Source organism: Parasteatoda tepidariorum, chromosome 5 (genome assembly GCF_982258835.1).
Source record: "Parasteatoda tepidariorum strain Cologne lab strain chromosome 5, Ptep-v5.0, whole genome shotgun sequence".
NCBI lineage: Eukaryota > Metazoa > Arthropoda > Arachnida > Araneae > Theridiidae > Parasteatoda > Parasteatoda tepidariorum.
Genome location: NC_141759.1, coordinates 42,444 through 56,374, shown reverse-complemented (window position 1 = coordinate 56,374; position 13,931 = coordinate 42,444). Strand labels below are relative to the sequence as shown.

Sequence of the window (13,931 nt, the reverse complement as noted above, 5' to 3'; positions counted from 1 at the left end):
CGTTAGATGGGTAGGGAGTGAGTGTAGGAGGTCGGGGAGTGCTCTCATTGGAGGAAAATATCTCTCAAGCGAATACATAAATACTAGCCTACTCCCGCTCCGGACCACAATTTTACTCGTGTCTTTCGAGTGAGTAGTACCTATTTTATTCTCTTGTAATTATGTCTGGACGTGGCAAAGGAGGAAAAGTGAAGGGAAAGAGCAAGACTCGATCCAGTCGTGCTGGTCTTCAGTTTCCCGTTGGTAGAATCCATCGTCTTTTGAGGAAAGGAAATTATGCTGAGCGAGTCGGAGCTGGTGCTCCAGTATACTTAGCCGCTGTACTCGAGTACTTGGCTGCTGAAGTTCTCGAGTTGGCTGGTAATGCTGCCAGAGACAACAAGAAGACTAGGATCATCCCTAGACATCTTCAGCTCGCCATCAGAAACGACGAAGAGTTGAACAAGCTCCTCTCTGGTGTCACTATCGCCCAGGGCGGTGTTTTGCCAAACATCCAAGCCGTTCTCCTCCCCAAGAAGACCGAAAAGAAAGCATAAACTCATTTCAAAACCTTCACAATTAAAAAAAAAGGCTCTTTTCAGAGCCAACAAATTATTTATACCACTCAAACACATTGAGAATTAACTCAGTATTTATAAAAACCGCCCTTATTTCCTAAAAATAATTTTATACGCGTATATACTTATGCGTTATTAATGCAATTTCTTCAACAATACTTTTAAAATGTTATTTAAACAATGAGTGAAAGAACAAAGTATTTTTTAAATTTTATTTCATTGTTGCATTATCCTTAAAAATCACTTTACAATTGTTAAAAAGAAATGGACGTTATTTTAATTTTATATTGTTGCTAGCAAGAATGAAGTTCAACAATACTATTTCAAACTAATGTTTTATAATAGAGATTACAATTTAAACATAATAAATACGGGATTTCTATTATTTTTTTTAATCTATTATAGAGAAACCATCAAAACTTTTTGACTGAGAATTAACCAGTCACAAAGGTGTCGTGGCGCCATCTGTTGGAGAAATTCTAAAAGTGATTCGTTTCGAAATACTAGTTTACCTTTTGTTACGAAATAATAAAACGAAAAAAAGGGATATAAATTTAAGTATGCAGAGTATCGTCATCCCGTTTCAATATATTGTAAGTGTGGTGATTTGTTGGTCCTAAAAAGGACCTTTTTTTTAAAAGTTGAGTAGTTAAGCAGCTTAAGCTCGTTCTCCACGAATACGTCGGGCAAGTTGGATGTCTTTGGGCATGATAGTGACTCTCTTGGCGTGGATAGCGCAAAGGTTAGTGTCTTCGAAAAGACCAACTAAATAAGCTTCGCTGGCCTCTTGAAGAGCCATGACGGCAGAGCTCTGGAAACGCAAGTCGGTCTTGAAATCCTGAGCGATTTCTCTCACCAAACGTTGGAAGGGCAATTTACGGATGAGGAGCTCAGTGGATTTTTGGTAACGACGAATTTCTCTCAAAGCGACTGTTCCAGGCCTGTAACGATGGGGCTTCTTAACACCTCCGGTTGCAGGGGCGCTCTTACGAGCTGCCTTGGTGGCCAGTTGTTTTCGGGGAGCTTTACCTCCGGTACTCTTACGAGCGGTTTGCTTGGTACGTGCCATAGCGAAAAACTTGGGTGCGTCTCTGACTAAATCTCAGGCAGAAATGAGTTCTCCGCGCTTTCGATAGTGTTTTTAAAACGTTGAGGCGAGTGCTGATTGGCCAACGGGCTTCGAAGCGGTGGCGCAGCGATCGCGATCGCTTTAATTAACGTTTTTGTGCGCCGCAAAACATTTTTGTTGAATTTCGATTCAAGCGAACATGTCTGAGGAAACCGCTGCCGTTTCTGCTGCTCCTGCCGCTGCTACGCCTAAGAAAAAGGCGAAATTAGCTGCTGCGAAAAAACCTAAAACCTTACCTTCTCATCCTAAAGTTTCCGAGATGGTTAACGAAGCTATCACCAGTTTGAAAGAACGAGGTGGTTCTTCGTTGCAGGCTATCAAGAAACACATCGGCTCTCACCACAAGGTCGATTTGGAACGTCTCACTCCCTTCATTAAGAAATACTTGAAAAGTGCCGTCGTCAGTGGTTCTTTAGTGCAAACTAAAGGAAAAGGTGCCACCGGTTCTTTTAAACTCGCCGCGTCCGGCCAAAAAACCAAGGAAGGAGTAAAGAAGCCGAAGAAGGAATCAGCCACCCCCAAAAAACCAAAAGCCGCTTCTGTGAAGAAAGCCGCAAAACCGAAAGCTAAAGCAGCAGCTAAAAAGCCTGCCGCTAAGAAACCAGCTGCAAAGAAGCCCGCTGCAAAACCCAAGACTCCAAAAAAGCCCAAGGCTAAAGCTGCAACCAAACCAAAAGCACCCAAAGTTAAGAAAATGAAGACACCCAAGAAAGCATCCCCCAAGAAGGCAAAGAAATAGATACCTGAAAAACACATTTAAAAAAAAAGGCTCTTTTCAGAGCCAACAAATTATGTACACCCCCCCGATAAATAAAAGCACTAGTGTGAAACAAAAGGTGGTGGCAGAATTAAAAACTTATGCAATTTGATTTTTTATAAATTTCCACCACTTTTTACACTTTATTATCTATGTAAAGAGAATATATGTGTAGAATCTTTTAGTTTTTTTATTAAATTGCCTCCATGAGTTCTTTTTTTGTTTCTTTTATATCTGTAAAAATAGTTAAATGATAAAATTAATAAGAACATCTAAAATAAAATATGTTTAATATATTATTTTATATAATACATATAAAGTTTAACAAATAAACAGATCATTCCTTCTAGATTCTTGATACACACCTCTATTTCAGTCATTAGAAGCACTTGAATGATCGTTCCCACGCAATTGCTTTAAAAAAGTAAAAAGTGGTGGCAAAATCCAAGTTTAATTTCTATGTAAATATGCACTGAAATAAGTGTAACGCTTCTGTCCTACGTTATTAAGCTCTTTTCGCAGGAAAAGAGTTTAATACCGCGGGACAGAAGCGTTACACTTATTTCAGTGCATATTTACATAGAAATTAAACTTGGATTTTGCCACCACTTTTTACTTTTTTAAAGCAATTGCGTGGGAACGATCATTGAAGTGCTTCTAATGACTGAAATAGAGGTGTGTATCAAGAATCTAGAAGGAATTATCTGTTTATTTGTTAAATTTCATATGTATTATTATTTTATATGCATTCTTGTTGAATTTTCATTTTTTTTTTAATGCTTTAACAATTAATGCTTACTCTTTTAATGCTTAACAATTAGAAACTAGAAGATGGGCAGAAAATCATTGCTTGATATCACAATAATGTACTAGATTTTACATTGTTGCTTTATTTTGAGTCTAAAATGACCTAATTTTGACACCACTTTTTTCTGAATTATTCGTGCTGTTTATACTAGAATTGATTAAAAAAGCTATTCTAATCATTAAATGAATTTTTAAGAGTAAATTATGTTGGTTTATTAAGAACTACCATCAGAAAATGACATTTAAACATTGTATTTAACGTTATTGTTGGATTTTGCTTTTTTTTTTTTTTTTTTAATAAAAATAAAAACACTTTAATTGAAAAAAAGTTAATAGATTGTTATCTCTAGAATGAGAGGTGAATTTTCATGTATGACTTGTGAAAATGGTGTCTAATTTAACAACGTTATAAGCATTTGCTGGAATTTAAAAAAAAGTCGCATTTTCTTTGCGTTAAGGAAGAAAAAAAAACGGGAAAAAGACGTTTGAACAGGGTGGGTGGCCCAAAAAAATGTGATGCATATTTGTTGGCCCTTAAAAGGGCCTTTTTTTTTTGTTCTCAAAGGGGGGGAGCTTAAATTTAACCTCCAAAACCGTATAGCGTGCGTCCCTGTCGCTTGAGAGCGTAGACTACGTCCATGGCAGTGACGGTCTTCCTCTTTGCGTGCTCGGTGTAAGTGACAGCGTCCCGGATAACGTTCTCAAGGAAAACTTTGAGAACTCCTCTGGTTTCTTCGTAGATAAGTCCAGAGATACGCTTGACTCCACCTCGTCGAGCTAGACGTCTGATGGCAGGCTTGGTGATACCTTGGATGTTATCACGCAAAACTTTACGATGACGTTTGGCACCCCCCTTTCCGAGTCCTTTTCCTCCTTTACCACGTCCAGACATGATGATCAACCTTCGTCAGCAAGAAATTGTAACGAAAATGAGCACCCATTTTTTTGAGCGCAGTATATATTAGTTTAGCCCCGCCCACCTGCTTTCTTATTGGTCGACGACGAGAGTTGGTGGTCCCACCGAGTACATAAGAAAATCGACTTTCCTGCGATTTTCACCGCCATACTCAGCGCTCCTGCAACAACAACCCAAGATGTGTAAAGTGTGCGGGGCCTCATCGCAGCTTCAATTGCACTAAACCCAGATCCACGCCTGCGAAATGTGCAAATTGTGCCGGCGACCACACTGCCAACTTCACCGGCTGTCCTTCCAGACCCCTGAAAAGGCGCCTTCAACCCCGTCGTAAACCAATAGCAGACCCTCCAAAACCCACTCCACCTGATATTTCTCCATTTGCCAGAACTCTCCTACTCGTTGCCGAGTTGGAAAAACTCATGGACAATACAGAAGTTCTTACACTTCTTCAAAACTTAGTTATTTCAAAAACCTCAAAAATTTTCACTTCAGAATCAGCTTAGCAGCCATCCAGCCAATCACCGGGCAGCATCCATCAGGCCACGCCCACCACCTCTTTTTCTTTTCTCCCTTTCTTCTAGGTCCATTCCGATGCCACAACTTCATCATTTGCAATTCATATGGAGAGGTAAAAGGCCCCTTCGGGGCCTAAAAGCCTCGAGCAACCCGCGACGACGACGACGACGATTTTCACCATTTTCGATATTATATTGAAAGCGAACAGTCATGCCTCCCCAAGCATCCGGAAAAGCTGTGAAGAAAGCCGGCAAGGCCCAAAAAGCCGTCCGAGCAGGTGACAAGAAAAAGAGGAAGAAGCGCAGGAAGGAATCTTTCGCAATTTACATCTACAAAGTCTTGAAACAAGTTCATCCCGACACTGGCATTTCAAGCAAAGCCATGTCTATCATGAACTCTTTCGTCAACGATATATTCGAGAGAATTGCCGCAGAATCTTCTCGATTGGCCCACTACAACAAGCGTAGCACCATTACCAGTCGGGAAATCCAGACTGCAGTGCGACTCCTCTTGCCCGGTGAACTCGCCAAGCACGCTGTCTCCGAAGGCACCAAGGCAGTCACCAAGTACACCAGCTCCAAGTAAACCGATAAACCGAATTTTAAAAAAAAGGTCCTTTTCAGGACCAACAAATCTATCATAAACAATAACATTTTTAAAAAAGGCAGAGAATTGCTAGTGTTGTAATTGAAGCAAATTCCAAAAGTTCATCTCTCTCTTTTTTCTGTAATAAGCTAAAAAATGAATTTCTTACACTAAGCGTATTTATTATATGACAAAGCAATGTGCTACATTTCCTTGAATAATATAAGAAAAGAACATTCATATTTTTCTTTTTTAGTTGTACGAAGAAGAAAAAATAATAAATTTAGAGACAGTGTGAAAATTTATTTATTGTGTAACAATTAATAAAATTAAAAAGGTATGCCAACGGCACGCGGTGTTCCCAGGTGGTCACCCTCCCAAGTACTGACCGCGCCCGATGATGCTTGACTTCGGTGATCGGACGAGAACCGGTATTTTCATCATGGTATGGCCGTTGACATTCATTGTACAATTCAGCTCCTTTAACAACTTCATTTTAATTTCATTAAAATGAAGTTGTTAAAGGACCTTGCCTTTAAAATTCTGTAATTTTAAAGGGAAAGAAATAAGGATTACAATATTTTAGTGATATTTATTACTTTTTTTTTCTTTTTTGAAAGTAATATTAACTTCTAAAGGAAAGAGAAAGAAAATGAATGTAGTTTCGACGTCTATTACGTCATGACGTCTAATTTTCATTCCGTTAGATGGGTAGGGAGTGAGTGTAGGAGGTCGGGGAGTGCTCTCATTGGAGGAAAATATCTCTCAAGCGAATACATAAATACTAGCCTACTCCCGCTCCGGACCACAATTTTACTCGTGTCTTTCGAGTGAGTAGTACCTATTTTATTCTCTTGTAATTATGTCTGGACGTGGCAAAGGAGGAAAAGTGAAGGGAAAGAGCAAGACTCGATCCAGTCGTGCTGGTCTTCAGTTTCCCGTTGGTAGAATCCATCGTCTTTTGAGGAAAGGAAATTATGCTGAGCGAGTCGGAGCTGGTGCTCCAGTATACTTAGCCGCTGTACTCGAGTACTTGGCTGCTGAAGTTCTCGAGTTGGCTGGTAATGCTGCCAGAGACAACAAGAAGACTAGGATCATCCCTAGACATCTTCAGCTCGCCATCAGAAACGACGAAGAGTTGAACAAGCTCCTCTCTGGTGTCACTATCGCCCAGGGCGGTGTTTTGCCAAACATCCAAGCCGTTCTCCTCCCCAAGAAGACCGAAAAGAAAGCATAAACTCATTTCAAAACCTTCACAATTAAAAAAAAAGGCTCTTTTCAGAGCCAACAAATTATTTATACCACTCAAACACATTGAGAATTAACTCAGTATTTATAAAAACCGCCCTTATTTCCTAAAAATAATTTTATACGCGTATATACTTATGCGTTATTAATGCAATTTCTTCAACAATACTTTTAAAATGTTATTTAAACAATGAGTGAAAGAACAAAGTATTTTTTAAATTTTATTTCATTGTTGCATTATCCTTAAAAATCACTTTACAATTGTTAAAAAGAAATGGACGTTATTTTAATTTTATATTGTTGCTAGCAAGAATGAAGTTCAACAATACTATTTCAAACTAATGTTTTATAATAGAGATTACAATTTAAACATAATAAATACGGGATTTCTATTATTTTTTTTAATCTATTATAGAGAAACCATCAAAACTTTTTGACTGAGAATTAACCAGTCACAAAGGTGTCGTGGCGCCATCTGTTGGAGAAATTCTAAAAGTGATTCGTTTCGAAATACTAGTTTACCTTTTGTTACGAAATAATAAAACGAAAAAAAGGGATATAAATTTAAGTATGCAGAGTATCGTCATCCCGTTTCAATATATTGTAAGTGTGGTGATTTGTTGGTCCTAAAAAGGACCTTTTTTTTAAAAGTTGAGTAGTTAAGCAGCTTAAGCTCGTTCTCCACGAATACGTCGGGCAAGTTGGATGTCTTTGGGCATGATAGTGACTCTCTTGGCGTGGATAGCGCAAAGGTTAGTGTCTTCGAAAAGACCAACTAAATAAGCTTCGCTGGCCTCTTGAAGAGCCATGACGGCAGAGCTCTGGAAACGCAAGTCGGTCTTGAAATCCTGAGCGATTTCTCTCACCAAACGTTGGAAGGGCAATTTACGGATGAGGAGCTCAGTGGATTTTTGGTAACGACGAATTTCTCTCAAAGCGACTGTTCCAGGCCTGTAACGATGGGGCTTCTTAACACCTCCGGTTGCAGGGGCGCTCTTACGAGCTGCCTTGGTGGCCAGTTGTTTTCGGGGAGCTTTACCTCCGGTACTCTTACGAGCGGTTTGCTTGGTACGTGCCATAGCGAAAAACTTGGGTGCGTCTCTGACTAAATCTCAGGCAGAAATGAGTTCTCCGCGCTTTCGATAGTGTTTTTAAAACGTTGAGGCGAGTGCTGATTGGCCAACGGGCTTCGAAGCGGTGGCGCAGCGATCGCGATCGCTTTAATTAACGTTTTTGTGCGCCGCAAAACATTTTTGTTGAATTTCGATTCAAGCGAACATGTCTGAGGAAACCGCTGCCGTTTCTGCTGCTCCTGCCGCTGCTACGCCTAAGAAAAAGGCGAAATTAGCTGCTGCGAAAAAACCTAAAACCTTACCTTCTCATCCTAAAGTTTCCGAGATGGTTAACGAAGCTATCACCAGTTTGAAAGAACGAGGTGGTTCTTCGTTGCAGGCTATCAAGAAACACATCGGCTCTCACCACAAGGTCGATTTGGAACGTCTCACTCCCTTCATTAAGAAATACTTGAAAAGTGCCGTCGTCAGTGGTTCTTTAGTGCAAACTAAAGGAAAAGGTGCCACCGGTTCTTTTAAACTCGCCGCGTCCGGCCAAAAAACCAAGGAAGGAGTAAAGAAGCCGAAGAAGGAATCAGCCACCCCCAAAAAACCAAAAGCCGCTTCTGTGAAGAAAGCCGCAAAACCGAAAGCTAAAGCAGCAGCTAAAAAGCCTGCCGCTAAGAAACCAGCTGCAAAGAAGCCCGCTGCAAAACCCAAGACTCCAAAAAAGCCCAAGGCTAAAGCTGCAACCAAACCAAAAGCACCCAAAGTTAAGAAAATGAAGACACCCAAGAAAGCATCCCCCAAGAAGGCAAAGAAATAGATACCTGAAAAACACATTTAAAAAAAAAGGCTCTTTTCAGAGCCAACAAATTATGTACACCCCCCCGATAAATAAAAGCACTAGTGTGAAACAAAAGGTGGTGGCAGAATTAAAAACTTATGCAATTTGATTTTTTATAAATTTCCACCACTTTTTACACTTTATTATCTATGTAAAGAGAATATATGTGTAGAATCTTTTAGTTTTTTTATTAAATTGCCTCCATGAGTTCTTTTTTTGTTTCTTTTATATCTGTAAAAATAGTTAAATGATAAAATTAATAAGAACATCTAAAATAAAATATGTTTAATATATTATTTTATATAATACATATAAAGTTTAACAAATAAACAGATCATTCCTTCTAGATTCTTGATACACACCTCTATTTCAGTCATTAGAAGCACTTGAATGATCGTTCCCACGCAATTGCTTTAAAAAAGTAAAAAGTGGTGGCAAAATCCAAGTTTAATTTCTATGTAAATATGCACTGAAATAAGTGTAACGCTTCTGTCCTACGTTATTAAGCTCTTTTCGCAGGAAAAGAGTTTAATACCGCGGGACAGAAGCGTTACACTTATTTCAGTGCATATTTACATAGAAATTAAACTTGGATTTTGCCACCACTTTTTACTTTTTTAAAGCAATTGCGTGGGAACGATCATTGAAGTGCTTCTAATGACTGAAATAGAGGTGTGTATCAAGAATCTAGAAGGAATTATCTGTTTATTTGTTAAATTTCATATGTATTATTATTTTATATGCATTCTTGTTGAATTTTCATTTTTTTTTTAATGCTTTAACAATTAATGCTTACTCTTTTAATGCTTAACAATTAGAAACTAGAAGATGGGCAGAAAATCATTGCTTGATATCACAATAATGTACTAGATTTTACATTGTTGCTTTATTTTGAGTCTAAAATGACCTAATTTTGACACCACTTTTTTCTGAATTATTCGTGCTGTTTATACTAGAATTGATTAAAAAAGCTATTCTAATCATTAAATGAATTTTTAAGAGTAAATTATGTTGGTTTATTAAGAACTACCATCAGAAAATGACATTTAAACATTGTATTTAACGTTATTGTTGGATTTTGCTTTTTTTTTTTTTTTTTTAATAAAAATAAAAACACTTTAATTGAAAAAAAGTTAATAGATTGTTATCTCTAGAATGAGAGGTGAATTTTCATGTATGACTTGTGAAAATGGTGTCTAATTTAACAACGTTATAAGCATTTGCTGGAATTTAAAAAAAAGTCGCATTTTCTTTGCGTTAAGGAAGAAAAAAAAACGGGAAAAAGACGTTTGAACAGGGTGGGTGGCCCAAAAAAATGTGATGCATATTTGTTGGCCCTTAAAAGGGCCTTTTTTTTTTGTTCTCAAAGGGGGGGAGCTTAAATTTAACCTCCAAAACCGTATAGCGTGCGTCCCTGTCGCTTGAGAGCGTAGACTACGTCCATGGCAGTGACGGTCTTCCTCTTTGCGTGCTCGGTGTAAGTGACAGCGTCCCGGATAACGTTCTCAAGGAAAACTTTGAGAACTCCTCTGGTTTCTTCGTAGATAAGTCCAGAGATACGCTTGACTCCACCTCGTCGAGCTAGACGTCTGATGGCAGGCTTGGTGATACCTTGGATGTTATCACGCAAAACTTTACGATGACGTTTGGCACCCCCCTTTCCGAGTCCTTTTCCTCCTTTACCACGTCCAGACATGATGATCAACCTTCGTCAGCAAGAAATTGTAACGAAAATGAGCACCCATTTTTTTGAGCGCAGTATATATTAGTTTAGCCCCGCCCACCTGCTTTCTTATTGGTCGACGACGAGAGTTGGTGGTCCCACCGAGTACATAAGAAAATCGACTTTCCTGCGATTTTCACCGACCATCATTCATGATCCAACTGAACCGAGAGTAGGTTGTGTTCATTGATGCTCTTATACAGTCCGAATTGAGAGTAAGACTTGTATATTTTCACTGCTGTCTGAACATCTGTCTGAATTGAGAGTAAGTCAGATGTTCCTTGTTAACACAACCTGAATCGAGAGTAAGGTGTGTAACAATTCAGCCTTTGAAATTTAGACCTGAATCGAGAGTAAGGCTAATTTCTACCTCACATCTCCTGCCATGTCAACTCATCGATTTGGGCGAGGGGGAAAACGGTTTAACCCGTCTACCCCGAGCCGCTCTCCACCTGCCCGCCCAGATTTCGAGTCTCTTCAATCCATTGATAGACGGATGACCGAGCTGGCCCGCACCCAAGTCGCCGAATCACCGGACAAAATTGATGATCTCATCAACAATGCTGAAAAAACCTTATCTGGGATCACCAACTCTCCTGTGCCGCTCTCAAAGATAGATTTGGATCGATGCTTCGCCCAACAAAGCTTCATTGCAGCATGCCGATCCCTTAAGAGCAGCCAGACCCCTCAGCCAATGGGAAGCCAGGATTCCTCGGAACCGGCCAATCAGGTTGCAGCTACCCCACCGGCAGACCCTGAGATCGCTCCCGGGACCACCACCGACACCCCTGCGGCAGCCTCTCCCTCCTGCACTCCAGTCCGAAAGAAGCGGAGAAAAGCCAAGCCGAGGAAACTCCCCGTGGATGCTACTCCCTCCAAAGCACCTGACCCTCCTGTGATAACTTCCGATATTCCAGTGGCGGAAAAAATTGTGACCGAGAACTCACGTACTGCTAAACTGTTGTTTAGAGGCTTCTCGGCCGCAATCACTCCTGAGATCCTCCGAGCTGAAATTGAAACCACAGGCCTCATTCCCATTAAGATATTCCAGTTGAGAAGGAAAAATGCTGCTAATAACATCAATAAGGACTTTGTTATTATTTGCAACGATGATAATAATCTCAGCAGATCTTTCCTGAACACAACGAGGACTTTCTTCGATCGGCCAATCAAGATCGAGCTTTTCCGTGGTGGGCGTGGCCTAATTCAGTGCTACAACTGCCAGGGATATGGCCATACTCAGCGCTCCTGCAACAACAATCCCAGATGTGTAAAGTGTGCGGGGCCTCATCGCAGCTTCAATTGCACTAAACCCAGATCAACGCCTGCGAAATGTGCAAATTGTGCCGGCGACCACACTGCCAACTTCACCGGCTGTCCTTCCAGACCCCTGAAAAGGCGCCTTCAATCCCGTCGTAAACCAACAGCAGACCCTCCAAAACCCACTCCACCTGATATTTCTCCAGTTGCCAGAACTCTCCTACTCGTTGCCGAGTTGGAAAAACTCATGAACAATCCTGAAGTGCTTGCACTTCTTCAAAACTTAGTTATTTCAAAAACTTCAAAAATTTTCACTTCAGAAACAGCTTAGCAGCCATCCAGCCAATCACCGGGCAGCATCCATCAGGCCACGCCCACCACCTCTTTTTCTTTTCTCCCTTTCTTCTAGGTCCATTCCGATGCCACAACTTCATCATTTCCAATTCATATGGAGAGGTAAAAGGCCCCTTCGGGGCCTAAAAGCCTCGAGCAATCCGCGACGACGACGACGACGACGACGATTTTCACCATTTTCGATATTATATTGAAAGCGAACAGTCATGCCTCCCCAAGCATCCGGAAAAGCTGTGAAGAAAGCCGGCAAGGCCCAAAAAGCCGTCCGAGCAGGTGACAAGAAAAAGAGGAAGAAGCGCAGGAAGGAATCTTTCGCAATTTACATCTACAAAGTCTTGAAACAAGTTCATCCCGACACTGGCATTTCAAGCAAAGCCATGTCTATCATGAACTCTTTCGTCAACGATATATTCGAGAGAATTGCCGCAGAATCTTCTCGATTGGCCCACTACAACAAGCGTAGCACCATTACCAGTCGGGAAATCCAGACTGCAGTGCGACTCCTCTTGCCCGGTGAACTCGCCAAGCACGCTGTCTCCGAAGGCACCAAGGCAGTCACCAAGTACACCAGCTCCAAGTAAACCGATAAACCGAATTTTAAAAAAAAGGTCCTTTTCAGGACCAACAAATCTATCATAAACAATAACATTTTTAAAAAAGGCAGAGAATTGCTAGTGTTGTAATTGAAGCAAATTCCAAAAGTTCATCTCTCTCTTTTTTCTGTAATAAGCTAAAAAATGAATTTCTTACACTAAGCGTATTTATTATATGACAAAGCAATGTGCTACATTTCCTTGAATAATATAAGAAAAGAACATTCATATTTTTCTTTTTTAGTTGTACGAAGAAGAAAAAATAATAAATTTAGAGACAGTGTGAAAATTTATTTATTGTGTAACAATTAATAAAATTAAAAAGGTATGCCAACGGCACGCGGTGTTCCCAGGTGGTCACCCTCCCAAGTACTGACCGCGCCCGATGATGCTTGACTTCGGTGATCGGACGAGAACCGGTATTTTCATCATGGTATGGCCGTTGACATTCATTGTACAATTCAGCTCCTTTAACAACTTCATTTTAATTTCATTAAAATGAAGTTGTTAAAGGACCTTGCCTTTAAAATTCTGTAATTTTAAAGGGAAAGAAATAAGGATTACAATATTTTAGTGATATTTATTACTTTTTTTTTCTTTTTTGAAAGTAATATTAACTTCTAAAGGAAAGAGAAAGAAAATGAATGTAGTTTCGACGTCTATTACGTCATGACGTCTAATTTTCATTCCGTTAGATGGGTAGGGAGTGAGTGTAGGAGGTCGGGGAGTGCTCTCATTGGAGGAAAATATCTCTCAAGCGAATACATAAATACTAGCCTACTCCCGCTCCGGACCACAATTTTACTCGTGTCTTTCGAGTGAGTAGTACCTATTTTATTCTCTTGTAATTATGTCTGGACGTGGCAAAGGAGGAAAAGTGAAGGGAAAGAGCAAGACTCGATCCAGTCGTGCTGGTCTTCAGTTTCCCGTTGGTAGAATCCATCGTCTTTTGAGGAAAGGAAATTATGCTGAGCGAGTCGGAGCTGGTGCTCCAGTATACTTAGCCGCTGTACTCGAGTACTTGGCTGCTGAAGTTCTCGAGTTGGCTGGTAATGCTGCCAGAGACAACAAGAAGACTAGGATCATCCCTAGACATCTTCAGCTCGCCATCAGAAACGACGAAGAGTTGAACAAGCTCCTCTCTGGTGTCACTATCGCCCAGGGCGGTGTTTTGCCAAACATCCAAGCCGTTCTCCTCCCCAAGAAGACCGAAAAGAAAGCATAAACTCATTTCAAAACCTTCACAATTAAAAAAAAAGGCTCTTTTCAGAGCCAACAAATTATTTATACCACTCAAACACATTGAGAATTAACTCAGTATTTATAAAAACCGCCCTTATTTCCTAAAAATAATTTTATACGCGTATATACTTATGCGTTATTAATGCAATTTCTTCAACAATACTTTTAAAATGTTATTTAAACAATGAGTGAAAGAACAAAGTATTTTTTAAATTTTATTTCATTGTTGCATTATCCTTAAAAATCACTTTACAATTGTTAAAAAGAAATGGACGTTATTTTAATTTTATATTGTTGCTAGCAAGAATGAAGTTCAACAATACTATTTCAAACTAATGTTTTATA

The 13,931-nt window shown here is 39.9% G+C and overlaps 11 protein-coding genes and 2 non-coding genes across 13 annotated transcripts; 7 read left to right on the top strand and 6 right to left on the bottom strand.

Moving 5' to 3' along the window:
* Positions 1–105: 105 nt before the first annotated feature.
* LOC147808380 (histone H2A) lies at positions 106–588 on the top strand. Its single transcript, XM_087163038.1, has one exon. The coding sequence runs from the start codon at positions 162–164 to the stop codon at positions 534–536; it is 375 nt and encodes a 124-aa protein (XP_087019164.1). The 5' UTR covers positions 106–161; the 3' UTR covers positions 537–588.
* A 576-nt stretch (positions 589–1,164) lies between these two features.
* Positions 1,165–1,686, bottom strand: LOC147808379 (histone H3). Its single transcript, XM_087163026.1, has one exon. It carries the CDS (start codon positions 1,624–1,626, stop codon positions 1,216–1,218), a length of 411 nt encoding a protein of 136 aa, XP_087019152.1. The 5' UTR covers positions 1,627–1,686; the 3' UTR covers positions 1,165–1,215.
* Positions 1,687–1,778: 92 nt separating this feature from the next.
* Positions 1,779–2,657, top strand: LOC147808378 (histone H1-like). Its single transcript, XM_087163008.1, has one exon. It carries the CDS (start codon positions 1,826–1,828, stop codon positions 2,423–2,425), a length of 600 nt encoding a protein of 199 aa, XP_087019134.1. The 5' UTR covers positions 1,779–1,825; the 3' UTR covers positions 2,426–2,657.
* Positions 2,658–3,778: 1,121 nt separating this feature from the next.
* Positions 3,779–4,190, bottom strand: LOC147808377 (histone H4). The gene has a single exon (XM_087163081.1). The coding sequence runs from the start codon at positions 4,140–4,142 to the stop codon at positions 3,831–3,833; it is 312 nt and encodes a 103-aa protein (XP_087019207.1). The 5' UTR covers positions 4,143–4,190; the 3' UTR covers positions 3,779–3,830.
* Positions 4,191–4,320: 130 nt separating this feature from the next.
* Positions 4,321–5,293, top strand: LOC147808376 (histone H2B-like). The gene has a single exon (XM_087163066.1). It carries the CDS (start codon positions 4,893–4,895, stop codon positions 5,265–5,267), a length of 375 nt encoding a protein of 124 aa, XP_087019192.1. The 5' UTR covers positions 4,321–4,892; the 3' UTR covers positions 5,268–5,293.
* Positions 5,294–5,607: 314 nt separating this feature from the next.
* On the bottom strand, positions 5,608–5,726 carry LOC147808375 (5S ribosomal RNA). Its single transcript, XR_015434357.1, has one exon. It is a non-coding gene; the product is annotated as a 5S ribosomal RNA (ribosomal RNA).
* A 347-nt stretch (positions 5,727–6,073) lies between these two features.
* Positions 6,074–6,556, top strand: LOC147808374 (histone H2A). Its single transcript, XM_087163051.1, has one exon. It carries the CDS (start codon positions 6,130–6,132, stop codon positions 6,502–6,504), a length of 375 nt encoding a protein of 124 aa, XP_087019177.1. The 5' UTR covers positions 6,074–6,129; the 3' UTR covers positions 6,505–6,556.
* Positions 6,557–7,132: 576 nt separating this feature from the next.
* On the bottom strand, positions 7,133–7,654 carry LOC147808373 (histone H3). The gene has a single exon (XM_087163025.1). It carries the CDS (start codon positions 7,592–7,594, stop codon positions 7,184–7,186), a length of 411 nt encoding a protein of 136 aa, XP_087019151.1. The 5' UTR covers positions 7,595–7,654; the 3' UTR covers positions 7,133–7,183.
* Positions 7,655–7,746: 92 nt separating this feature from the next.
* On the top strand, positions 7,747–8,625 carry LOC147808372 (histone H1-like). Its single transcript, XM_087163007.1, has one exon. It carries the CDS (start codon positions 7,794–7,796, stop codon positions 8,391–8,393), a length of 600 nt encoding a protein of 199 aa, XP_087019133.1. The 5' UTR covers positions 7,747–7,793; the 3' UTR covers positions 8,394–8,625.
* A 1,121-nt stretch (positions 8,626–9,746) lies between these two features.
* On the bottom strand, positions 9,747–10,158 carry LOC147808371 (histone H4). The gene has a single exon (XM_087163080.1). The coding sequence runs from the start codon at positions 10,108–10,110 to the stop codon at positions 9,799–9,801; it is 312 nt and encodes a 103-aa protein (XP_087019206.1). The 5' UTR covers positions 10,111–10,158; the 3' UTR covers positions 9,747–9,798.
* A 1,758-nt stretch (positions 10,159–11,916) lies between these two features.
* Positions 11,917–12,358, top strand: LOC147808370 (histone H2B-like). The gene has a single exon (XM_087163064.1). The coding sequence runs from the start codon at positions 11,958–11,960 to the stop codon at positions 12,330–12,332; it is 375 nt and encodes a 124-aa protein (XP_087019190.1). The 5' UTR covers positions 11,917–11,957; the 3' UTR covers positions 12,333–12,358.
* A 314-nt stretch (positions 12,359–12,672) lies between these two features.
* On the bottom strand, positions 12,673–12,791 carry LOC147808369 (5S ribosomal RNA). The gene has a single exon (XR_015434356.1). It is a non-coding gene; the product is annotated as a 5S ribosomal RNA (ribosomal RNA).
* Positions 12,792–13,138: 347 nt separating this feature from the next.
* LOC147808368 (histone H2A) lies at positions 13,139–13,621 on the top strand. The gene has a single exon (XM_087163050.1). It carries the CDS (start codon positions 13,195–13,197, stop codon positions 13,567–13,569), a length of 375 nt encoding a protein of 124 aa, XP_087019176.1. The 5' UTR covers positions 13,139–13,194; the 3' UTR covers positions 13,570–13,621.
* The last annotated feature ends 310 nt before the right edge of the window (positions 13,622–13,931 follow it).